This window comes from Platalea leucorodia (assembly GCF_965183815.1).
Source record: "Platalea leucorodia genome assembly, chromosome: 8".
NCBI lineage: Eukaryota > Metazoa > Chordata > Aves > Pelecaniformes > Threskiornithidae > Platalea > Platalea leucorodia.
Genome location: NC_138830.1, coordinates 27,962,874 through 27,982,604, shown reverse-complemented (window position 1 = coordinate 27,982,604; position 19,731 = coordinate 27,962,874). Strand labels below are relative to the sequence as shown.

Genomic DNA, 19,731 nt, shown 5'->3' with positions numbered 1-19,731 from the left:
ACAGTGAATTCAATTTCCACACAGTCTTACGGCTGACCTGGTTACTACCTGCTTTTATTTGTCCCCTGGCATGCTACTGACACTACTTAACTGTTTCCCTGAATGATCCTGGCAACCAAACTGGTATTAGAACTGAAGAGTTTATTTTATTTTAAGGACTAATTGATGAAGTGTTCCAGGCTGATACTGTTTTCCTTCTGTAGTTAGGTGGAAAGACAAGCCAGATTTCAGCTATGTTATTTTTAATAACAACCGATGACTTCTTTAATTTACATTCACAAACTTTTTAAGAAGCAAAATCACAAGTGGTATTTCATCAGTGTGTTCTACTTACCATTAAAGCCCAAATGCCATTCACTCGCAAGGCAAGATTTTCACTCTGTGTTAAACTACATAGAAGTTCTATGGCTCCTGATTCTAAAATAGGCTAAAATGAATGGGGGGGGGGGGGGGGGGGGGGAAAAAAAAAAAAAAAAAATCTTTAAAACACTACTTAGACTAATTACATGTCTATACAAATGTAAATATAATATGAAAAGTCTTGCTTATATCTATTTCTTGAGTTTACAACATGTCCAGTCCACTCACATGAACCGGCCAAGCCATACCTTATATTCATGAGCATTAAAAGGTAGGTTTTTGTGGAAAAAAAAAAAAAAAAAAAAAAAAAAAACACTCAGGTCAAGATGGCTTCATTCTCATGTGTATCCGCGTATGTGTACACATGCATATACACAGCCATACACACATACTGCTATGATACTATACACATATCTGCCACACACACAAGCAAATGTTTTCCCCAACAACTTTCAGCTTGGGACTGCTCTCCAAAAATACTGTCTTCCTTGAGCAATGACATCTTTGTCAGTATCAAGTGGGACATTTGTGACTGTTTAAAAGAGATTATGGAGAATGGAAGCTACTTGATATCTGTCTTGACATTTAATCTTCATGTTTAATAATCAGGCCAAATTAAAATCCAACAGAAAAACTTCAGCACAATAAAGAAGACCAAAAACTTCTTGATGATCGAATTGGAATGCAAAACCTTGTAATATCACATTTTTAAATGACAGGATGAATACAAGCACCTTTGCTTTCAAACTGATTAATGTAATGAAAGTTAAATTTGGAACAACTGCTTTCAACCTGAACCGAATTTGAAGGTTACTAGTTGTATCTAAGACCTGAAGAGCTCGTACGCTGAAAGGATTCATCCAATGACTTGTGCTGCTCTAGTTTGTAAGGTATTCCTTTCTTCCCGAAGTTACTGCTTCAAAAGCAGTGAATAATTGAACATATCTGAGTTTTGGGGAAGTTGTGTGGTTTTTAACCCACTTAAGGGCTGAATTCATCAGAAAACAGGAATGTGTGGAAACGGCTGCACTTCGTAGGAACAGGTTCATCTCACTGAAGAGCAGCAAGACCATAATGGAACCAGGCAGCAGTTTGTGCCAAAGTTCACCTGGTCCCAAGTGCCTGTGCACTGCAATAAGCTGCCGGTGACTTCTCCATGAGCCCAGTAGCTGGCTGGCTCCTACGGACTTCTCCACAGCCACAGCAGACGGGAAACATTCCAAAATTGGTTTTGACTCAGCTCTTTTACATGGTAAAATACAGATCCACCTCAGCTTTGTTTATTTACTGAAGTGACTGGTAGTTTACATACAATTTTCAAAATACTATGTAGAAAAAAAGGTGATACATCAAATAAAGATCAGATGGCTTATAGATGCTTTCAAACCTAACATTTATAAATATTCTTTCATTTTGCATAAGCAGTATTTTCTTTTGGCAATGATGCTTTTTACATGAACCATGTGACCCAACAGGAAATTCAATATTTCAATTCAATTTAAGTGAAAACACTACACTGACTGTGACCTGCCGTATAAACAAGAAAGCCCATAGGCCAGTGAACTGCGCTTGGCATTATTTCAGGTAATTTTCTGTCTCACAGGCCTGACTAAAACCATCAAGATCAATTGATCAAACCAAAGTAATCCAAAGTGCCCCACAGGAGCCCACATATACCAAAATCTTGTAAATGTTTTCTATAGTTAAGAAATATTTAAGACTTGGGGAACTGTTCCAGTGCTATGAAGTATTGATAGGTATGTATGATCTGTATGAAATACAGACACTGCAGAATTCAAGAACAGATATCCTCTATCGTTCAGTCAAGAACAATAAAAAACACAAGAATCAGCTATGCCAGCATTTTCAAGATTACAGCATTAATTCTCTAAGACAATGGATCATATTGCCAATTATCAGTTTGTTTTCTTCTTGCTTATGAATTTCTTAGATAATAGCATTTTATAAGTAAAAAAACTCCAAAATTTCGTGTGTACTTCTTTCTTTAGAGACTACATTTAAGTATTCAACCATAATTAACTGTCACAGCACTGTAAACAGATGATTTTTTTTTTTTTTTTTTTTTTTATTATTCACAAGCTATCAGTGATACAGTCTGCCTAACATTACAGTTCTATAATGCTTCACAAGCAGTGGCTATCAGTTAAGATATCTTTATGTTTATTGAACCATTGTATAATGTAACTTTTGTCTGTTACCTCCACTTGTTTCTGGATAAATACTAACCTCCTTGCTTGGAGAGAATTCCAGAAGTAGATTGCATAGCGTGGAAGATGCTACTATGAGAATTTCATTTGGAGCATTCTGTAAAACCTGCAGTCACAAAGAGGAGAATGAGAAATCTCTGTTAACTAGTAGGATAAGGGAGGGATCATTTTGAAACTACGATTATGCTGCACTTTTATATTCCATACTTTAGGAGATGCTTTGATGCTAGCAATGCAGATCTAGACAGTGCTCATTCAACTCAATGTGATGATACACATTACATGACAAGCTGGAACAATGCAAAGTTATTTCACAGAAGCCAGATTTGACAGTTTTAAGGTCCAATTTAAAAGAAATCAGTGGGAACAGATCCCCACTCTGAAAAGCATAGATGTGCTGGCAGTTATAATTTAGCTCTGCAGCCATTCTCTCAGAGAGCAGGCTGTGTCCTGCAGTGCACCTCTGTGTCATGATTTACAGAAAAGAGAAGGAAGCTCCAGGAGGAACCTCCTCAACACTTCTGTACCTCATGCAAAGCACAACATGGCAAATTTCCTCATGACTATCTTTTCAGAAAAGCAAGTAGCCTGGAACAAGTTATACTCTCTCTTATCTGTGCCTGGATCTCCAGCAGGACCAATACATGGCATTCTTAAACAGAGCATCTCCCTTGCATGTTCTGAGAAAACTCAATGAGGAAATAGGCATGGAGGATACAACTGCTCCTCCAGCAAAGAAAGGGGACATAGAAGGATTGTTTTGTACCACCTTTTGTTTCAGAGCAGCAAGCCAACTGCAAACAATTACTGCATTTACAGTGGCTTGCACTAAAGTACATAAATGTAAGCCCTATATTTTTAGGCATTAATCTTCCACGGCTTATACAGTTACACATGCTAGGGGAGAGAGAAAGGACTTACATAGTTGTTATTAATCTAGACTGAAAATGAATTTATTTAATATTACTTTTATTTTTCTATTAAGAATAATTCTTGACATTTTGCAATGAACATACAGGTTTCTGACTTCAGCTTATTTAATACAAATCAAAATTAACAACTGCCAGCAGCTGCGTTTACACAGAAGTCTGACATCTACATTTTTTTTTTTTCCACATGGCTCTTCTTTTATGATAGTTATGCTTCTTCAAGCCATCCTGTCATTTTTGTGTTTTACATTTATAAAGGTTTGATGTTTTCATGTTTGGCCTTTCACAGACTCTTAAAATATTCAAACCACTCCCTCCAAGCCCCTTCAGGTGATGATCATGAGTCCTGAATCATGGGATTATTACACTATACTGATAGCAAAAACTTGCACAGACAAATCTCCCTTGACCTCCCAATAAGAGTAATGAATTAGACACCCATGGATTAGTATCACAACTCACACGCCTAATTCAAGGACGAATGCTTAACTTGTAACAAGTGTATTGTCAGAAAACAATTTCCCTGTCATTTCTATCATGAAACTGTAGAAAAAAGCAGACTTATACTTTAAGGCCTCTAATTCATGCAAGCAACATAAAAGGCTGAGATAGTTTCTTGTCCTGCAGCCATCAAGATGGCCAGAGTGTAGGACAACTAGTGAGTCAAGTTTTCTTGAGTCCATAACTTGTGAGAATTAGAACATGAGCAGAACAGAGAAAGTCAGGCATGAATACAATGTCACTGAGTAATATGCCCAACTGTTATCTTTCATGTACTGAAATCTCTGGATCACTAGAAATAACTGAAGGATCTCCTGATCCTCTACTTCCTTCTAGGCTCTTGAGTGAAGCTTTGCACAGTCAGCTCACATAACTGCCTCATTATCAGGCTCATAAGTTCATTTTTGCCAACAACACTTTCTCCAGTTTGACTATTTTACTTCTGAATAGAGTCAAGTTCACTGCAGGTGATTCTCATAGATGTCTATGCTGCCTAAGCTGTCAGGCTTCTTGCTAGCAGACTTCATCTGTTCCCCATTTTGAAGGTCTAAAAGATGTTGAAACTGAGAAACTGGTTTATTTATCTGAACTTAATGACAGTCACATTACAGGACGAGAGATGATATATAACCTTACACACTTTGATCCCATTTAATCTTGTGGATAATTGCATTATATTAAAATGTGTCTTTTTAGAGGTCTTGCTGAGCTCTTTGGCTTCAGTTTTAGAATCTGCAATGAGATCTAGAAGGTAGAGAATTACAGGAGAAAACTCAGATCTAAATTCTCTTGTAGGGCTTATAGACCAAGTCTGAACTGTGCAATCTAGTCTGAGCATGAAGTTAAAGGAGATATAGTCCTCCTAGTGGCCTATGTAAATATTAGGGATAATTTATCCTCACTCACTTATCACTCAGGACCACAGTCCTCTCTGTTGCTGCTTGGCTTTTATTTATTTATAACTCTCTTAGGAGAAGGTAATGGAATTTTGATTCCTATGTAATTTCTGCTATGATTCTACAGGAAGGCCTGCAAATTGAACAGACACCATATCCTCATTTAATGGAACAGAACACTTTGGTAGCTGAGACTTGACTTTCTTTACTTACCTTCATTAAAGGTTTCCATACAGCATGATCCTGAAAACTTGTCCTGAGCTGCTGTACAGAACGGGACAAACTGTGCAAACATCTATAACGGAAAAGAAACCTTCATTGTGAAACACACACACTCACTGTAATATATACATTGCTTCTACACACAGATTCAGCTTAGAATTTGGTAAGCAGTAGACTGTAAATAGCAAAAATAAAATATTATACTCATCCAGTATAACTCCCCGCCCCCCCTCCCCAATAAATTTTCCAACAGCAGAAATGACTTCAGATTAGCTTTTGAAAAATTAGCAGAAGTTCTGGCAAGTGCAGCATCAGACTTTGACAAGACAAAAGTATTTGTATGAATCAGAAAAGCCTCCTACCTGACTGCAGCTAATCGCACCTTGATACTAGATTCAGACAAGCCATTAACAATACGGTCCATCATATTTTCGGTCTCAATGATCTGGAGCAAAAAGGAATTAATATTATAGGAATAAAATAATATGAGCATTTATGGGTTGTTGGTTTTTTGTCTGCAACAGTTTAAATATTGCATATAAAAACTGCAGCTAAAACCAGCAAGCTACATTCTCTTCCCAGATTAAGTGGAAAGTAGTGTGTATCTACATACAATTTAGAAAAACACATCTACATTCTATGCTCCACTACTGCTTTCAAAATGATTTTATTAATCACTGAGGAACAAGAGGGTTTTATATATACATGAATTACCCGTAATGTCATATTAAAACAAAAGAGAGTATGTGTGAGTGCACACAATACATACAGATTAGAGACATGCTGTGGAGTTATGTGGAAAAAAATACATAGTAGTTCATCTGCCGTATTTAGACATGGCCAGCACAAGCACTTAAGACTAGGAGAAAAGGGAGTTAATACCAAGATGAAAGATGGCTTTTGTATAATAAATCAACTTTGTCATATACATACCCACCACTTATTAAAAATTATGCTTTGATATGTAGAAGAAGGATCCTTACTATTAACTAAAGATGTTAATCTTGCAACAAAAGAGAAATTTATGGGTTTGAATTCTGGAGATCCTGAATGGTTCCCCATTGATAAAGCTTCCTGCTAGTTATCTTTTCAGTGCTGTGTTTTCCTCCCTCCTTCCTCTCCACTTCTTCTTCTCCTTTCTTCGTTTTGTTTTTCCACTTTTACCAAAAAATAATCTCAGAAAACCCTCCTGCCTCCTATACCTGCCATTTTTGTTTGACAAAGCAACTCCATGCTTAATTTAAAAAAAAAAAAAAAAAAAAGCTGCTTTTAATTATTCATTGTTTTATTTCCCTCCACTTTCTGCACAAATTTTTAACTATACAAGTGCTCTAACCAGCCAATCTCTTCTCTGTGATGTCCAAGAAGAGTTTGTTCTCCTTCACACCAATTGCTTTATTAAAACAGTGCAAGCCCCCTTGGTCACTTCAGAATCATGGAACAAATTTTTACTTTGTTTCCCAATATGATTAGACTTTCTAGGGTTTATTTTTGGGAAAAAAGTTTGTTTTATAATAGAACACATGACAAGAGGTATAGTCTGCCCCTCAGAACATAGGTTTCAAAAATTACACATATGCCACAACAATACCCCTGCACAGCTTACGAGCAGCAAGGACCACAACATGTTGAATGACAACTTATTGTGAGACTCTAGTTCATCACTGTGAAGATGTTTACATAAATAAACTTTACTGTTATATTTTGTTATGGCAAGACATGATTTTTTGTTCAAATCCCATGCAAAGAAAGTGAAATGTAAAAATTTGTATTAACATAATAGAAGGAGAGCCTTCTTGTTTCAACTTATACCACAATGAAAAAAGGGATGGAAAAGTGGAAATTCTTGCACTGCCCTTCAGACCAACCTCCAGCTATGTCTATGCCTGACTGCTATCATTTTTCACAGGCTCACCTTTTTTCGGATATCTTCATCATTTGCTCCCAGGGAAGCATAGAGCTTGAAAGCAGCCTGGCGCAGTTCATGGGCGTGCTTCAAATCATGGTCAAGCTATTTAAATAAAGCACAGATATCAAATTTAGACACTAAAAAACTACAGGTGTTATCTTCTTATTTGTTGTAAACTAGTGCTTATCCACTGGGGTTTTGTCGACCACACCAAGGGCAGCCAGAAACACAAATGGACTGCTGTTCCATTAGCTGATGTCCACGTCTACCAACTGAATACAATAACTGAAGTTAAGAATATGGCTAATTTCTCTGCTGAGTTACAGATAAGTTAACTTAAACAATTTGAGGCCAAAACACTTCTATAAAGTTACAACTCTATCCAGACCATATTCAGGCATAACCTATTCTTATTTACCCAACAGAAACTTACAGGAACAAGCCAGGAGAAGTGAAAGAATTGGGAGGGGATTTCAAGGGAAGTTTTATCAAGAGAACTGAAGCAAAAGCAGGAACCAAAGCCGATCTCTAAATCACAGGATCTCCATCTTAAGGTGGATGTTAACTTCTGACTTCTGCTGTAAAGGCAATACAGCAGGGTGCAAGCTGTCTAGGCTTCTGGAAGGCAACTTCTTAACACAGGTGTTAAGAGGGGTGAATTAGGGTGATGTACCACTGGATAGGCTGCTCACAAATCAGGAAAAACTGCTTGGGGGTATGATAATTAATGGGAGCACTAAGCTATAGGGATCATAAAACAGTGGTGTTCAAGTTCCTGAGAGGCATGAGAAAGGCACGGAGCAGAGTAAAGAGCCTTGACTTCAGGAGAGCAGACCTGGAAGAGCAGATGGGGTATACCCTGGCTTGTTCAGCCAGAAGAAGAGAAGGCTGAGTGGAGACCTAGGAGCAGCCCTCCAATACCTACAAGGAGATTACAGAGAACATGGAGCCAGACTCTTTATGTAGGTGCACACAGCAAGAGAAGGAGAGACAACAGTCAAAATTGAAACAGGAGAGGTTCCTTCTGGATATAGGAAAGAAAAATTGACCATTAGAACAGTCAAACTTTGGAACAGATAGCTCAGAGAGGTTGTTTAATCTCGATTCTTAGCAGTTTTCACAAGCCAACTGGACAAAACCTTGAGCAAGCTCATCTAAACTCAAGATTGACCCTGCTTTCAATAGAAAATTAAGACTTTCAGACCTCCTCACATTCTTTCCAACGAGAATAATTCTAATGATTCTGACTGCCCTCAAAACTCTGTACCAAAGGGTTCCACAAAATGATGCAATATTTAAAGTCTACAGAAAATGCCAGAAAAATGCTAGTACTAAGCAGCAAAGCACTGAAATAAAAGAACTGTCAAAAATTAAGCTGTATGAGTAATTCTCTCTGGTGCAGCTATGTTGGAGCAGAATGTATTATACCTTTGTTAAAAATATTTAAAACAGACAAGTAAATCTGTTCAGCAGAGTCCTCACTCATGTAGTTTTTACCTTACAGGGTGTAATTTGAAGCATTTTTACAAAGGAAGCACCCTGGCTTCCCAGCTGACTATTTTTGCAGACTTTCTGAACACCCAAAGCAATGTCATAATATTTATAATTGCCCCACTCACATTTGGAACCTAATAATATTTCTGGTGCTACAGCCAATGTCCATTACTCCCCAATCAGCTGCTAAACTTTCTTCTGCTTAATTTTATACTACAACTATTTTTTTATATTTCATTTGCATTTTTACATAGAATTCAATGCAGCTCTATACACAGAATCAATCCCATTCTATAAAAATCTGAGAAGTGAGTTTACTTCTTGGGCTAGCTTCAGAGAAAAACCAAGGCTCTGTAATCCATTTTTTTGGGGTATTTTCTAAAAATCAGACTCGGTAAGAAGAGAAGGGAATAGGCAATGGATATTTCCCTACGTGGAATATAAAAGCAATCTTGCTTCTAAGGTTGACTGATCCACTAGTGCTTTGGGAAGCGTACGCAAACCTGTAAAAGAAAAAGTTCACGGATGAGAACTCCTAGTACAATACCTACCAAACTAAGTCTCCAAGGTATATTTGGTCTCTGTTTATCCAACCTCTTGCAAGTGCAGATAACTCATAATAGGAAATACTACATGACATCCACATATTCTTCTGATTTAACAGAACAGAACCATCTCTGAACTTAACACTTTTCACAAACCTGACCTAAGAATTGAAATCAATCTCTCATCACATGGACTATTATCTCTTATGAAGCTGAAATGTACTTGTTCCTGAAGGTAAGCCTTTCAAACTCTGCAAAGGAGAAACATGACAGATGTCTCAGTCTGGTACTTCATTGCTATCTCCGGAAAAAAACATGAAACTTGTATGGTGAAGCTATAGTAAACTACCCATAGGCCATCTCTCTTATCTTTGACATAGAAGAGTGGCGGCATCCTTCTTACAGGGGGGAGTCCAGATATACACAACAATTTCAGTTTGGATAATACAGGCTCCAGAAAAAGCAGTGAGCGAGCAAAGACTTGGGGACTACATGCATCAGGAATCAAGTCCTGCTGGACCTCTGGTCACCTTTCTATTGAGGAATTCAGACATAAGGTTTAAATAGAAAAAAAAAAAAAACAAACCACAACATCCTGAGCCCATTTATTATTGCTTTTGCACATTCTTCAAAGCTTCAGAAGTGGGTAAAGGAAACATACCCTCTTGATATCAGTGATTGCACTCACTGAGCTGGGATACTTGAAGTAGTCAGCAAGCATGACAATGAGGTGGTCGGTAATGCTGGCAATTCTCTGGAGCTCCACATCTGTTTCAATCAAATAGGCCAGTGTTTCTGCTCCTTCTACTCGCTCCTCCAGCAGTCTTTCCTTACTACACATTCGAACCAAACATGGCAGAGTCTGAAAAGTTTGAAAAAAAAAATATAAATAAACCACCATTGTTTAGTGCGGCTATGTTCATAAAGCTCACAAAAAAAAAAAAATCAAACAGGTATCCTACAGCAAGTCTCAACAATGTTCTTTAGATCAGTACCTTTAGACAAAAAGATTTTAGTGGTTTTAAAACTACACACACAGAGAAATTGTTCAGGCACTGCTAAGTATACAGTAGGCTACTTTCAACTAACTTCTCCTGCAATCAAAATTGGTCTGTGTGAATGCAATGTTTAGAAGTGAACATGCTCAAAGTTATGCAAAAGCTAAAAAAAAAAAACCAAAAAAACCAACAACAACAAAAAAAAAAAACAACAAAAAAAAAACTCCCCTCAAAAGTTCCTATTTGCACAGGTTTATTCTTACTACACACAAGAACTGAAAGTACCCAAGCTGCCCTCAAGAAGTACTTGACCCCTCTTGCCCTTTTGCAATCTAGGACTGACTAAGGACAATGCAGTCAAAAATAACCTCAGGGCTTCCTTGACCCATGCTGGCTGTTAGGAGTAGTAGGAAAGGGACAACTACTCCTAAGTAGTATATTTGGTCAACCAGAAATGAAGTCTACTTGGAATCCAGGTCCATTCTGCCTCACCCTGACATACCCCCGTACCTTGGTTACAGTCACATGGCAACACTTTTGTCATACCTTCTCTACTTTAAACATTAAAAACAATCAAGTCTTTCTTTACCTGAAGCTCAGTGAAAGGCACTTAGCTCTGGAAAGACCAGTTCTCCAGTGGTTGGGACTCTGTTCACTCAAGCCTCACCAAACAGAAGTATGAAAATAGATGAGGAATAATATCAAGGTTTTTTCTTGCACTACTCCACTGACTTCAAAAGAATTATGCTAGTAGAAAATGTTTCTCAGAGTTATGTTTTTGGGGACCTGAAATAACATTTATCCATTGGCTGTTCAAACAATTAAATAGATACGTAGCTCCAGTCCACAGGTAAGGAAGCAGGGTTACAGGACTTGCCTACATTTATTGAAAAAGTAGATGCTACCACAAGGATTACCATCTAATCTTGCACCTAATCCAGGGAGCCAAAGCACCTTTTCTCTGCATGTCTGTCACTTAAGACATCAGATAAGACTTTCAGCCTGAACAGTTGAAAAGTGGTTCTAATAGCAGAGACACACCTAAGGACCTTCTGCTTCCTTAGGAAGTTAGGCAGAACTCTTTAAAAGGGAAGACAGCTTCTGAGGGTTGGTAAACTTAAGCAGCCCTCAGAAATCACCTCATTCCAAAAGTGAGATTTCTAGAACCTCTGCAAGTTTGTTCAAAGTTTGCTTTAAAGCCTTCAGGCTATGATACTTTTTAATCTGTAGAATTCAGAACTGCACCATAATGATTAAACATCACCAGTTTCAATTACCAAGCTGGCATAAGGTATATTAAAAACTGAAAAGTTGCATAAATAAACTCATAAAAGCTGAACATAAGCTCTCAAAAAACAACATTCAGGTTGAGTAAGAAAGAACAGAAGTGGAATTCCATGCCTAAACCACAAAGATATTGTACTTTCCAATTCTTTCCAAGGTCAAATGGCCTGAAATGAGCTATTTCTTGGAATTCAAGGGCTAGATATTGTTAAGTCACTGGCTGCAACCACCCAAGAAACACAAATCTCATACCTTTCAACTTTTAGCAATTCCATCTGTTTAAAATTAAACAAAATCAAGAATTCTGAAGGACACATTTTAACTGTTCCGTTAGACCTTGGGGTCAGTACCACATAATTAATGCAGGGGAGCAGGGAACTGTGTTAGAGGTGTAAGATGAAGAGCCACAAAACACGCTTGACGTTTTCTGGACAGCAGATACAAGTCTGAAAACGGACTGTAAAGATGGAACACTTAATTCACATGGTATCACAGGGATGCGCCAGGGTTATCTGCACAAAGGGTCACTTTCGTTATAAGGATGCCAGAGAAATAATTTCCCTTCCAAGCAAATCCTTTCTCTGCCTTCTTGCCACCCCAACTGATTTTATTTTTTCATGTGTTACAGGCCAACCAACTACTCAAACCGAGCAATGAAAATAAATCAAAACAATTTTGGAAACACACATCCGTGACTGTCCTCCAACTGAAGAAAGTTTGATAGCAAAGGGTCAAAGTTCTCTTCAGTAATTTCTGAAAACTAGAGAGGGCATTGCTTTGCTTTAGTTCACCAGAGGTCAAACAATTTGTGACTGGATTTACCACAGACTGAGACAGTGTGTTACCTTAAAACTATGAGCTCCTGGAGTGACCCCAGAAGAAAAGAAGTTACATGAGTCGTCTGAACAAGAGGGCAAGGTTCCATGCCTTCCTTCTGTCCTCACTCTTTCATCTACTCTCAACTATTTCCCCGTTATACAAAAAAGATGTGGACAGGCTGGAGGGGGTCCAGAGAAGGGCCACCAAGATGATCAAGGGTCTGGGAAGCCTGCTGTATGAGGATAGGCTGAGAGAACTGGGCTTGTTCAGCCTTGAGAAAAGGAGGCTTGGAGGTGATCTCATCGCCATGTACCAGTACTTAAAGGGGAGCTACAAAGAAGACGGAGACTCCCTTTTTACAAGGAGTCACATGGTGAGGACAAGGGGTAACGGGTACAAGTTACTCCCAGGGAGATTCTGATTGGATACGAGAGGAAAATTTTACACAATGAGAACAGTCAACCATTGGAATAATCTCCCCAGGGAAGTGGTTGACTCCACTACACTGGACACATTTAAGACTCAGCTGGACAGGGTGCTGGGCCATCTTCTCTTGACAATGCTCTTGCCTAGAAAGGTTGGACCAGATGACCCTTGAGGTCCCTTCCAACCTGGTATTCTATGAATAAATTTTAGTCCAAAGTTTAAAACATTTATTTGCACAGAAGCAGCTTCCATGAGAAAGTGTTCCTATTGCTGTAGGTTGGCAGGCAAATCAGTTCACAATGGTCTGAAAGGACTACGGTTATCCATTCAGCCCATGTGACAGAGTATGCGTAGCTCCACGCAGTTAGCAGTGAGCTATCAGCAGTAACCTGCCTTTGCCTACAGCAGTAGTCCCTCCATTTCTTCTCACCAGAGCAGAACAGTTCTGGAACGCACACATCCTGCCCAGGGTATAGCCCGGGGTTAAGCAGACAGTGGGGGACTTCTGAAGGGAAGAAATTTTCAAAAGAAGAATGAGGTTTGCAGGTTGGGAGCATGGAATTGTAGCCCTCAGTTTGCACGTGTTGTAAGGAGAAAGAAGAGAGATCAGGGAATTGGAGTGTCAATTTGGAAAAAAGCTAAGTAGGAGAATGAGGGAGAGGGATGCAGCTTGGCTTCCTTACTTGCTGTAAGACCAGATGCCTGTGCAGACCAGATGCCACTATCAACACCAATTCCAAGAACACATGTCATCTTCTCAATCTCAGTACAGGGGCACATATGGGGAAAAAATTATTTTTTCAGGCATTTAGACTGCATTTCCTTAAGTCCGAACTATGTGTTATTCTCTGGAATGAAGGATGTTAAAAGCATACTGAAAGCTTTAGAGTCTGCCAGACTGCTACAGTAATTATCAAAGAAAGCAAACATGTTTTATTATTTCAGTATTAGAGTAATACTTCAATATCTCATGGAAAAACAAGCAGTGTTAGGATTATCTGATGTCTGGCTGATATGCTTGCTCATCAACAGCTTTTTTCTTTTGACGAGCTATAGAAGTGTGACTATTAAGAAAGATTACGTTCCTAGGGTATTTAATGAAGTTTCCTTTAATGAATTTCCTTATACAGTCACATGCAGTATAAAAACCAAATCCAACATTTCAGCATGACAGTTTCTTTTATTTCATAACAAATTTCCCTAGACAAAGTATGAAGCAGGCAAATCTACAAAAACAAAAAACATTGTGAAACCTGAGAAATCATCTGCTCGTGACAGACTCCATGTATACACTGTGCAAGTATTCTAATTATAGTCTTGTGAAATAAGCTATTGAAAGACGAACCAGTGCCTTGTTCATATACAGAGACCAAGGCTGTAATGTTGTTTCCATGTTACCTACAAATAGTTACTGAAATGATTACAAACCTCAAATGGACACGTGTCAAACTCTGGAATATTTATTCCTGGATATTGACCTTTTAGTATGATTCTTTATTTTAAACTTCTTAAAAAAGCCATGTCACTATAAAAGCTTAAAGACACAAAGGGAAATTAGGGAACTAATTTTTAAAAAAAAAAAAAAATCAGAACTTGGTGCTTTGAAGTCTTCAGTGTAACTGTTTCTGTGCTACTTTTTATATGAGACAAATAAAAACAGGATAGCCCCAAGTGAGAAAAACATTTTAAACAGAACACTGTTTAACCAGCTCACCTTAAGAACGATGCAAGAATCATCTGTCCGTATTGCTCCTGCTCTGCACATGGAAGTAAGGCTGTAACAACATAATAAAACACACATTCACCTATCATTGTTTTCTATGTACTTAAGTAAGACCTTGCAGAACAATCAACTGTACTAATGAAATGTACTCCGCTTTGTTCTACCATTGATTTCAATACCTTTGGGCTTACTAAACTTGGGCACACGAACAAACTACTATAGACACGCTTTTAAGCAGATTTCTAGTACAGGACATCTTGCTGGAGCACACTGGTCAAAAAAGGTCTGTCAAACTTGACTGATCCACAAATCTGTTTTAGCAACAAAAAAACCCGAAATGAACAACTTTAAGATAAAGAAGCAATATATGTAGACCTGTTTTTTGCTGCAAAGAGCACGGGCAAGCACTTAAAACAATCAGGAGAGAATCATGCTCCAAGCCACCAGAAATGCAAAGTATTTCACCCATCAATAAAAGTGGTTTACATTTAAGTGGTTTATACTTTTTACCTGCTTTGCTACAAGGAAGCAGAATGAAGCTGGAGGATAACTGCTCTGCATTCAGTGCAGGAACAGTCAAGTATCTTTTGTTTTAGCTTTTGAACTAAGCCATTGTAACTAGCTTTTATCGTGCCACAGTTGAGGTTAAAAGAATGATTGAATTTCAGTGAAGGTGACTTAAAACTAACATGTTTCAACTCTCAATTGGGCAGGCTAAAAGTGTACATAGGGCCAATTATAATTGCTCAGCTAAGGAACAGTAATATGCTAACATACTGTAACCATATCACGTTTCACTGCATTCCTGAGCTCTTTCCAAGTGCCTAAAGAGAGTTCTTTCACCTCTTAGAAGGCAACATCACCGATCCTGTTCCAAACACCTACCAGTGACAGACATAGCAAAATCCCATAATCAGAAGTCTTTTTATATATTATTTCTCAGAAGTGAAAAGACAAGACTTGACTGTTAGCATAGAGATCATTTTATAAACTTTTACGGCCCAAGCCTTGCGGCTGACAGTAGGAAATACTCATTTTCACACCTGAACAATCAGGAGTGAAAATATCCACCTTGCAGTTGCCATTTAGTCCAGCTAGACCCTATTTGCCAAAGTAGCTCTATTTCAAACATGAAATAAGTATTTTTACTTCAAGTAAAATAGGCTTGGCATAGCTGGAAGCAATGCCAGTAATTTTAGCAGAAAAGGTTACTGCTCCACTTGTAGCTGCAAATCACTCTCCCAAGAGGCTTACTGCTCTTCCCTCTGTGCCAACACTGCTGCTCAAGTGAAGGATCCTTACTCCATTTCAACCAAGAGGTATTAACTTGGGTCTTCCAGGTCTACTTCAGTTGTTGAAAACCAAAGGAAACTTCTTAAGATAGCCTTGTATTGCCAGTCTGGATTCAAACAGAAATTTAACAAAAGGCTTCACAAATGCATAAAAAAACCCTTCTACATCCGCATTCCAAGGACTCTACTAATAAATCAGAGAGGAACTGCAGATTAATTGACCAAAGCTGGCAAGGCAGGAGTGAAGTCTAATTTAGGAGCCGAAAAAAAGAGGACCTGTGATAATTTCACCTACTACTCACATTAGGAAAAAAAAAGAAAGGAGACATAGTCTGACTTGGAGGGAATCAAGCAGAGAATTGACTTATAGAAGAAAAGGTAGTAGGTCTTTGCGAGCCTCCAGGACTGTCATGAAACTGAGGCCTTGAATGCCCTACTAAGAAGGATGACTCCCCATGGACTAATTAGAAACCCAGTCTGAAACTCAAGATACTGGTTTGTCTTCCATTTTCCTGCAATTTTTTTTTTTTTGCTTTTCACCGCATCATTTTCTCCCATGCTTCCAAAGGTCCACTTGAGCCAAAGTACTACAAAGCAACAGCAAAAGATGGGATTGTCTACCCAGCTGCTTCCAATGTGAAGCAGATCAGTAAAGAACACCAGCAGACCTGGGAGCATTCATCCCAGAACAAGGAGGCAGTCCAGAGCCAGAACAATCCTTTTAACTCCAGCCTGCCTTCACAACTTATCAACTCCTTGTATCTTGAGATCAGTAAAAAAAAAAATTTCTAATACTTAATTCTCTATGTATTCTCTGAATTCTCAAAGAAACACATAAATCAATCAGAACTGGAACTGCTACCACACAGTTAAACTTGCCTTCTTCCCTAAGAGCTACCTAACAAACCAGTAAAACCAGACTGCATAGACTAACTGTGGTTGGAAGGGAGCGTGGGAGGTCCCTAGACAGACCTTCCACATGGAGTGGGATTACCTTCCTAAGACAACCTACACACACATACACGTCTTTATAACTGCTTTCATGAACGGGTTAAGTCATCATAACCTGGCAGCATTACAAAAGAGGCCATCCTACCTACCCGACTTGTTCCTCACCCAGAATCTCGAAACCCTCCACTGAGACAAGTGTCAGTGAAACTGTTTGGTGAACTGAATCAGAGAACTCACTGATCTAGGTCAAAAACAAGCCACCAAAATCTAAAAGAATAATCAAACAATACAACAGAGATCAAACTCTGAGTTACGTTTGATTTTAGTAGTTTATAGTGATGGGTAATTTTCTCTCTTTAACCCCCTGAAGTCATTTATTCCATTATTATCAACACAACAAAAGGAAAAGGGTCTTAAAGGCAGTCAATTCCTAGCTTATGAAGTGAGTATAACCCTAGTGTTGCTGTTACTGAACTTGGTCACATTTTGTCACAGGGTAGAAAGTCATTACGAATATGAACACACAGAAATGTGCCCACACCAGAAGGGAAAGTTTGATTTGAACTATAAAATTAACTAATAACATTAATTCTGCTGTATGAGCACACAAAGCTTAAAGAATAATCTATTTTAATTAAAACAGTTGGGAAGAGGGACTAGGTCTACTCTCTCATCATCTTAGTACATACAGTTCTCAACACACCACAGCCCCAGTCACCTGAGTGAGTCCTCTGAACAGTGGTACAACAACATTACCTTGTATTACCTGATGATATTTCAGTATCATACTCTGTAAGGACATACGATTGACCATAGACTATTCAAAGTAAAACTTAACCGAAAATCCAAGCTACTTGTGAAAACTGCAGTTCAGCTTATGAAAATCCATATGTCTGAATACACATTCCTGAATAAACTGCTGCCCAGAAACATTTTTTCCTGTTTATGTACAGCAAAGAGTGAAAGTTATGCTAGAAAGATTATTAGGTGAGAACCACTTCAAGGATTTACATAATACAAATAATATCTATAATTATTCCGAAGATTTTAGATCACATATTACTTTGCAACAAGCAAAAAGGGAACAGTTAAAAAAGCAAGTATTAAACTGCATACTATTTCATTCTAATTCCTGATGAAAATTACCATTTGGCTGACGTGAGCTGCATTTCAATAGGCTTGTCCCTTTGTAACATCTTCACAAAAATTTGCGGTAACAATTCTCCATCAACCGACACTGCAAGCAACGAAAAAGAACTCCAAGTAATTCTAATTCAACCAGTCAATAAAATGAGTGTCAAATAAGCAACAGCAGCATTATACTCACCATTTACAAGAGTCATTGATACCTGTGGGTTTTCAAAGGCTAGAACTGAGAAGCATTTCAATGCTTGCATTCGAACCTGTTTAAAAACATAACATACACGAAATATAAATGTAAATGCAAACTTAGAAGCAAATTGGTGTATACTGCTGTATAGGCTTGTAGAAAATAATTCTGTATAATCAATAAGAAATGCAGATGATGAATAAAAGGCAGATGGAAACATCTAACTCACACCTTGACTCCTGTGATCTCCCTGTTGGAATTATCCTTCTATAGGGTATGTTGTGAACTATTTGTGAAAAAGACAAGCAAGGATAAAACTTGGGTACCAGACAGTCAGAAATACTGGTCTCATTTGTGATGCCTCACAAATGTGCAAAAAATAACAAAAGAACTGAAGTATCATAACAATAACACTGTTTCTTTCCAGGACTCATAAGTAAGAGAATCAGAAATACATGTCGTTGAAATTTATATTTCAGAAGCCTTTAAAGGTGATTGTAACAAAATATCTAAAGAGAACCATCCAGTTGAAGCGATTCTAAACTAATCTTAAAACAAATATATACCAGAAGTTTTACTGCCATTACACAGCCTCAGGTATCACCTGTACAAAAAGGATTCACAAATTTCTTCATGCTGGATCTTCCTCCTCCAGTCCAAAACCATGTCTTGGTTTAATCGAATAATATTTCATGGTTGCCTAGTCACACTAGGCTATCAAGTCTTTATAACTTCTTTTTTGACACAGGGAAGACCATTATCATCTTGTCAGATGAAGAATCTAATTTAGTTCAGATATTAGTCTTTGACTTCACCTTCTACAGTTGCACATACTTAAACTGTGTCCATGTCTTTCCATGTTTCTGTTACCACGTGAAAACAAAGCAAAAGGAACAAGATTTCGACCTAAAGAATCCCATCACTGCAGAAAGCACTTACTGCAAGTTAGGTTTAGGCCCATCCCACCCTCCTCGACAACAAGTCTTAGAAACATGTAAGTCCAAGGGTAAACAACAACAGCAAAGACAATCATACTTTTGTGCATTAATTTTATAATATCTAATCACAGCCACAGTAAGATCTATTCTCATCAGTAGTAAGGAAGTCTTTATTTTCAATAAAATAAAAATGGCATGATAACATATTAGATATTTGGTATTAGATATTGTAACAAAAATAGCTCAAGATAAATTTGGATACTTTGAAGTGTTTCTTATTTTCAGAATTACAACATTCATACTTTTTGGGGGGAGGAGGGATGAACTGATATCTTTAAAAGAAAGTCCATGCTTAGAGATCATTTGGCTTCAGACAGATTTCAAAATCATTTGCATAGCAGACATCTGTTAGCCCTCAAAAAAACCAAACTACACAGAAGAGCCTCAGAAAGCATTTTATGCACTCAAACTTTTTATTAAGCAATCTACAGCAGACTCCTAAGGCTGTGCTCAGGATTTGAAATTTTGGCCTTAGACTGAGAAGAGCTAGTTGACCCTCCTTGCCACCAAGTTACAGTAGAGTATGATGCTTTTCTAGTTGATATGCATAGACATAGTTTTTATAATCTTAATTTGGATCCCTTTCATAAATATATGTAAAACACCAAATAATTTTAATGTCTTACTTTGTAGGAGGTGGAGACTAACAGATGCGCAATATTCTGAACAGCTCCATGGTTAAATAAGATTGTCTGGTGATCTGGACCCTTCAAAGGAAAACATAAAACACAATTTATTTTTTTAAAAGTACACGTAAGAGGCTTCCACTATCTACAACTTATTGTTAAGTATTAAAGGTAGATTCACTAACATTGACTTTGTAATC

The 19,731-nt window shown here is 37.9% G+C and overlaps 1 protein-coding gene across 9 annotated transcripts in view; it reads right to left on the bottom strand.

Moving 5' to 3' along the window:
• Nucleotides 1–19,731, bottom strand: part of ARMC8 (armadillo repeat containing 8) — a 77,796-nt gene that overhangs the window by 9,014 nt on the left and 49,051 nt on the right. For all 9 annotated transcript variants that reach the window (XM_082320558.1, XM_082320559.1, XM_082320560.1 and 6 more), the window contains 10 exons: nt 19,532–19,612; nt 17,905–17,980; nt 17,724–17,814; nt 14,326–14,386; nt 9,746–9,946; nt 7,052–7,147; nt 5,499–5,581; nt 5,128–5,209; nt 2,608–2,694; nt 335–427 (listed from right to left, as the gene is read on the bottom strand). In XM_082320558.1, coding sequence (XP_082176684.1) covers nt 335–427; nt 2,608–2,694; nt 5,128–5,209; nt 5,499–5,581; nt 7,052–7,147; nt 9,746–9,946; nt 14,326–14,386; nt 17,724–17,814; nt 17,905–17,980; nt 19,532–19,612 — 951 coding nt within the window. The remainder of the gene's footprint in view (nt 1–334; nt 428–2,607; nt 2,695–5,127; nt 5,210–5,498; nt 5,582–7,051; nt 7,148–9,745; nt 9,947–14,325; nt 14,387–17,723; nt 17,815–17,904; nt 17,981–19,531; nt 19,613–19,731) is intronic.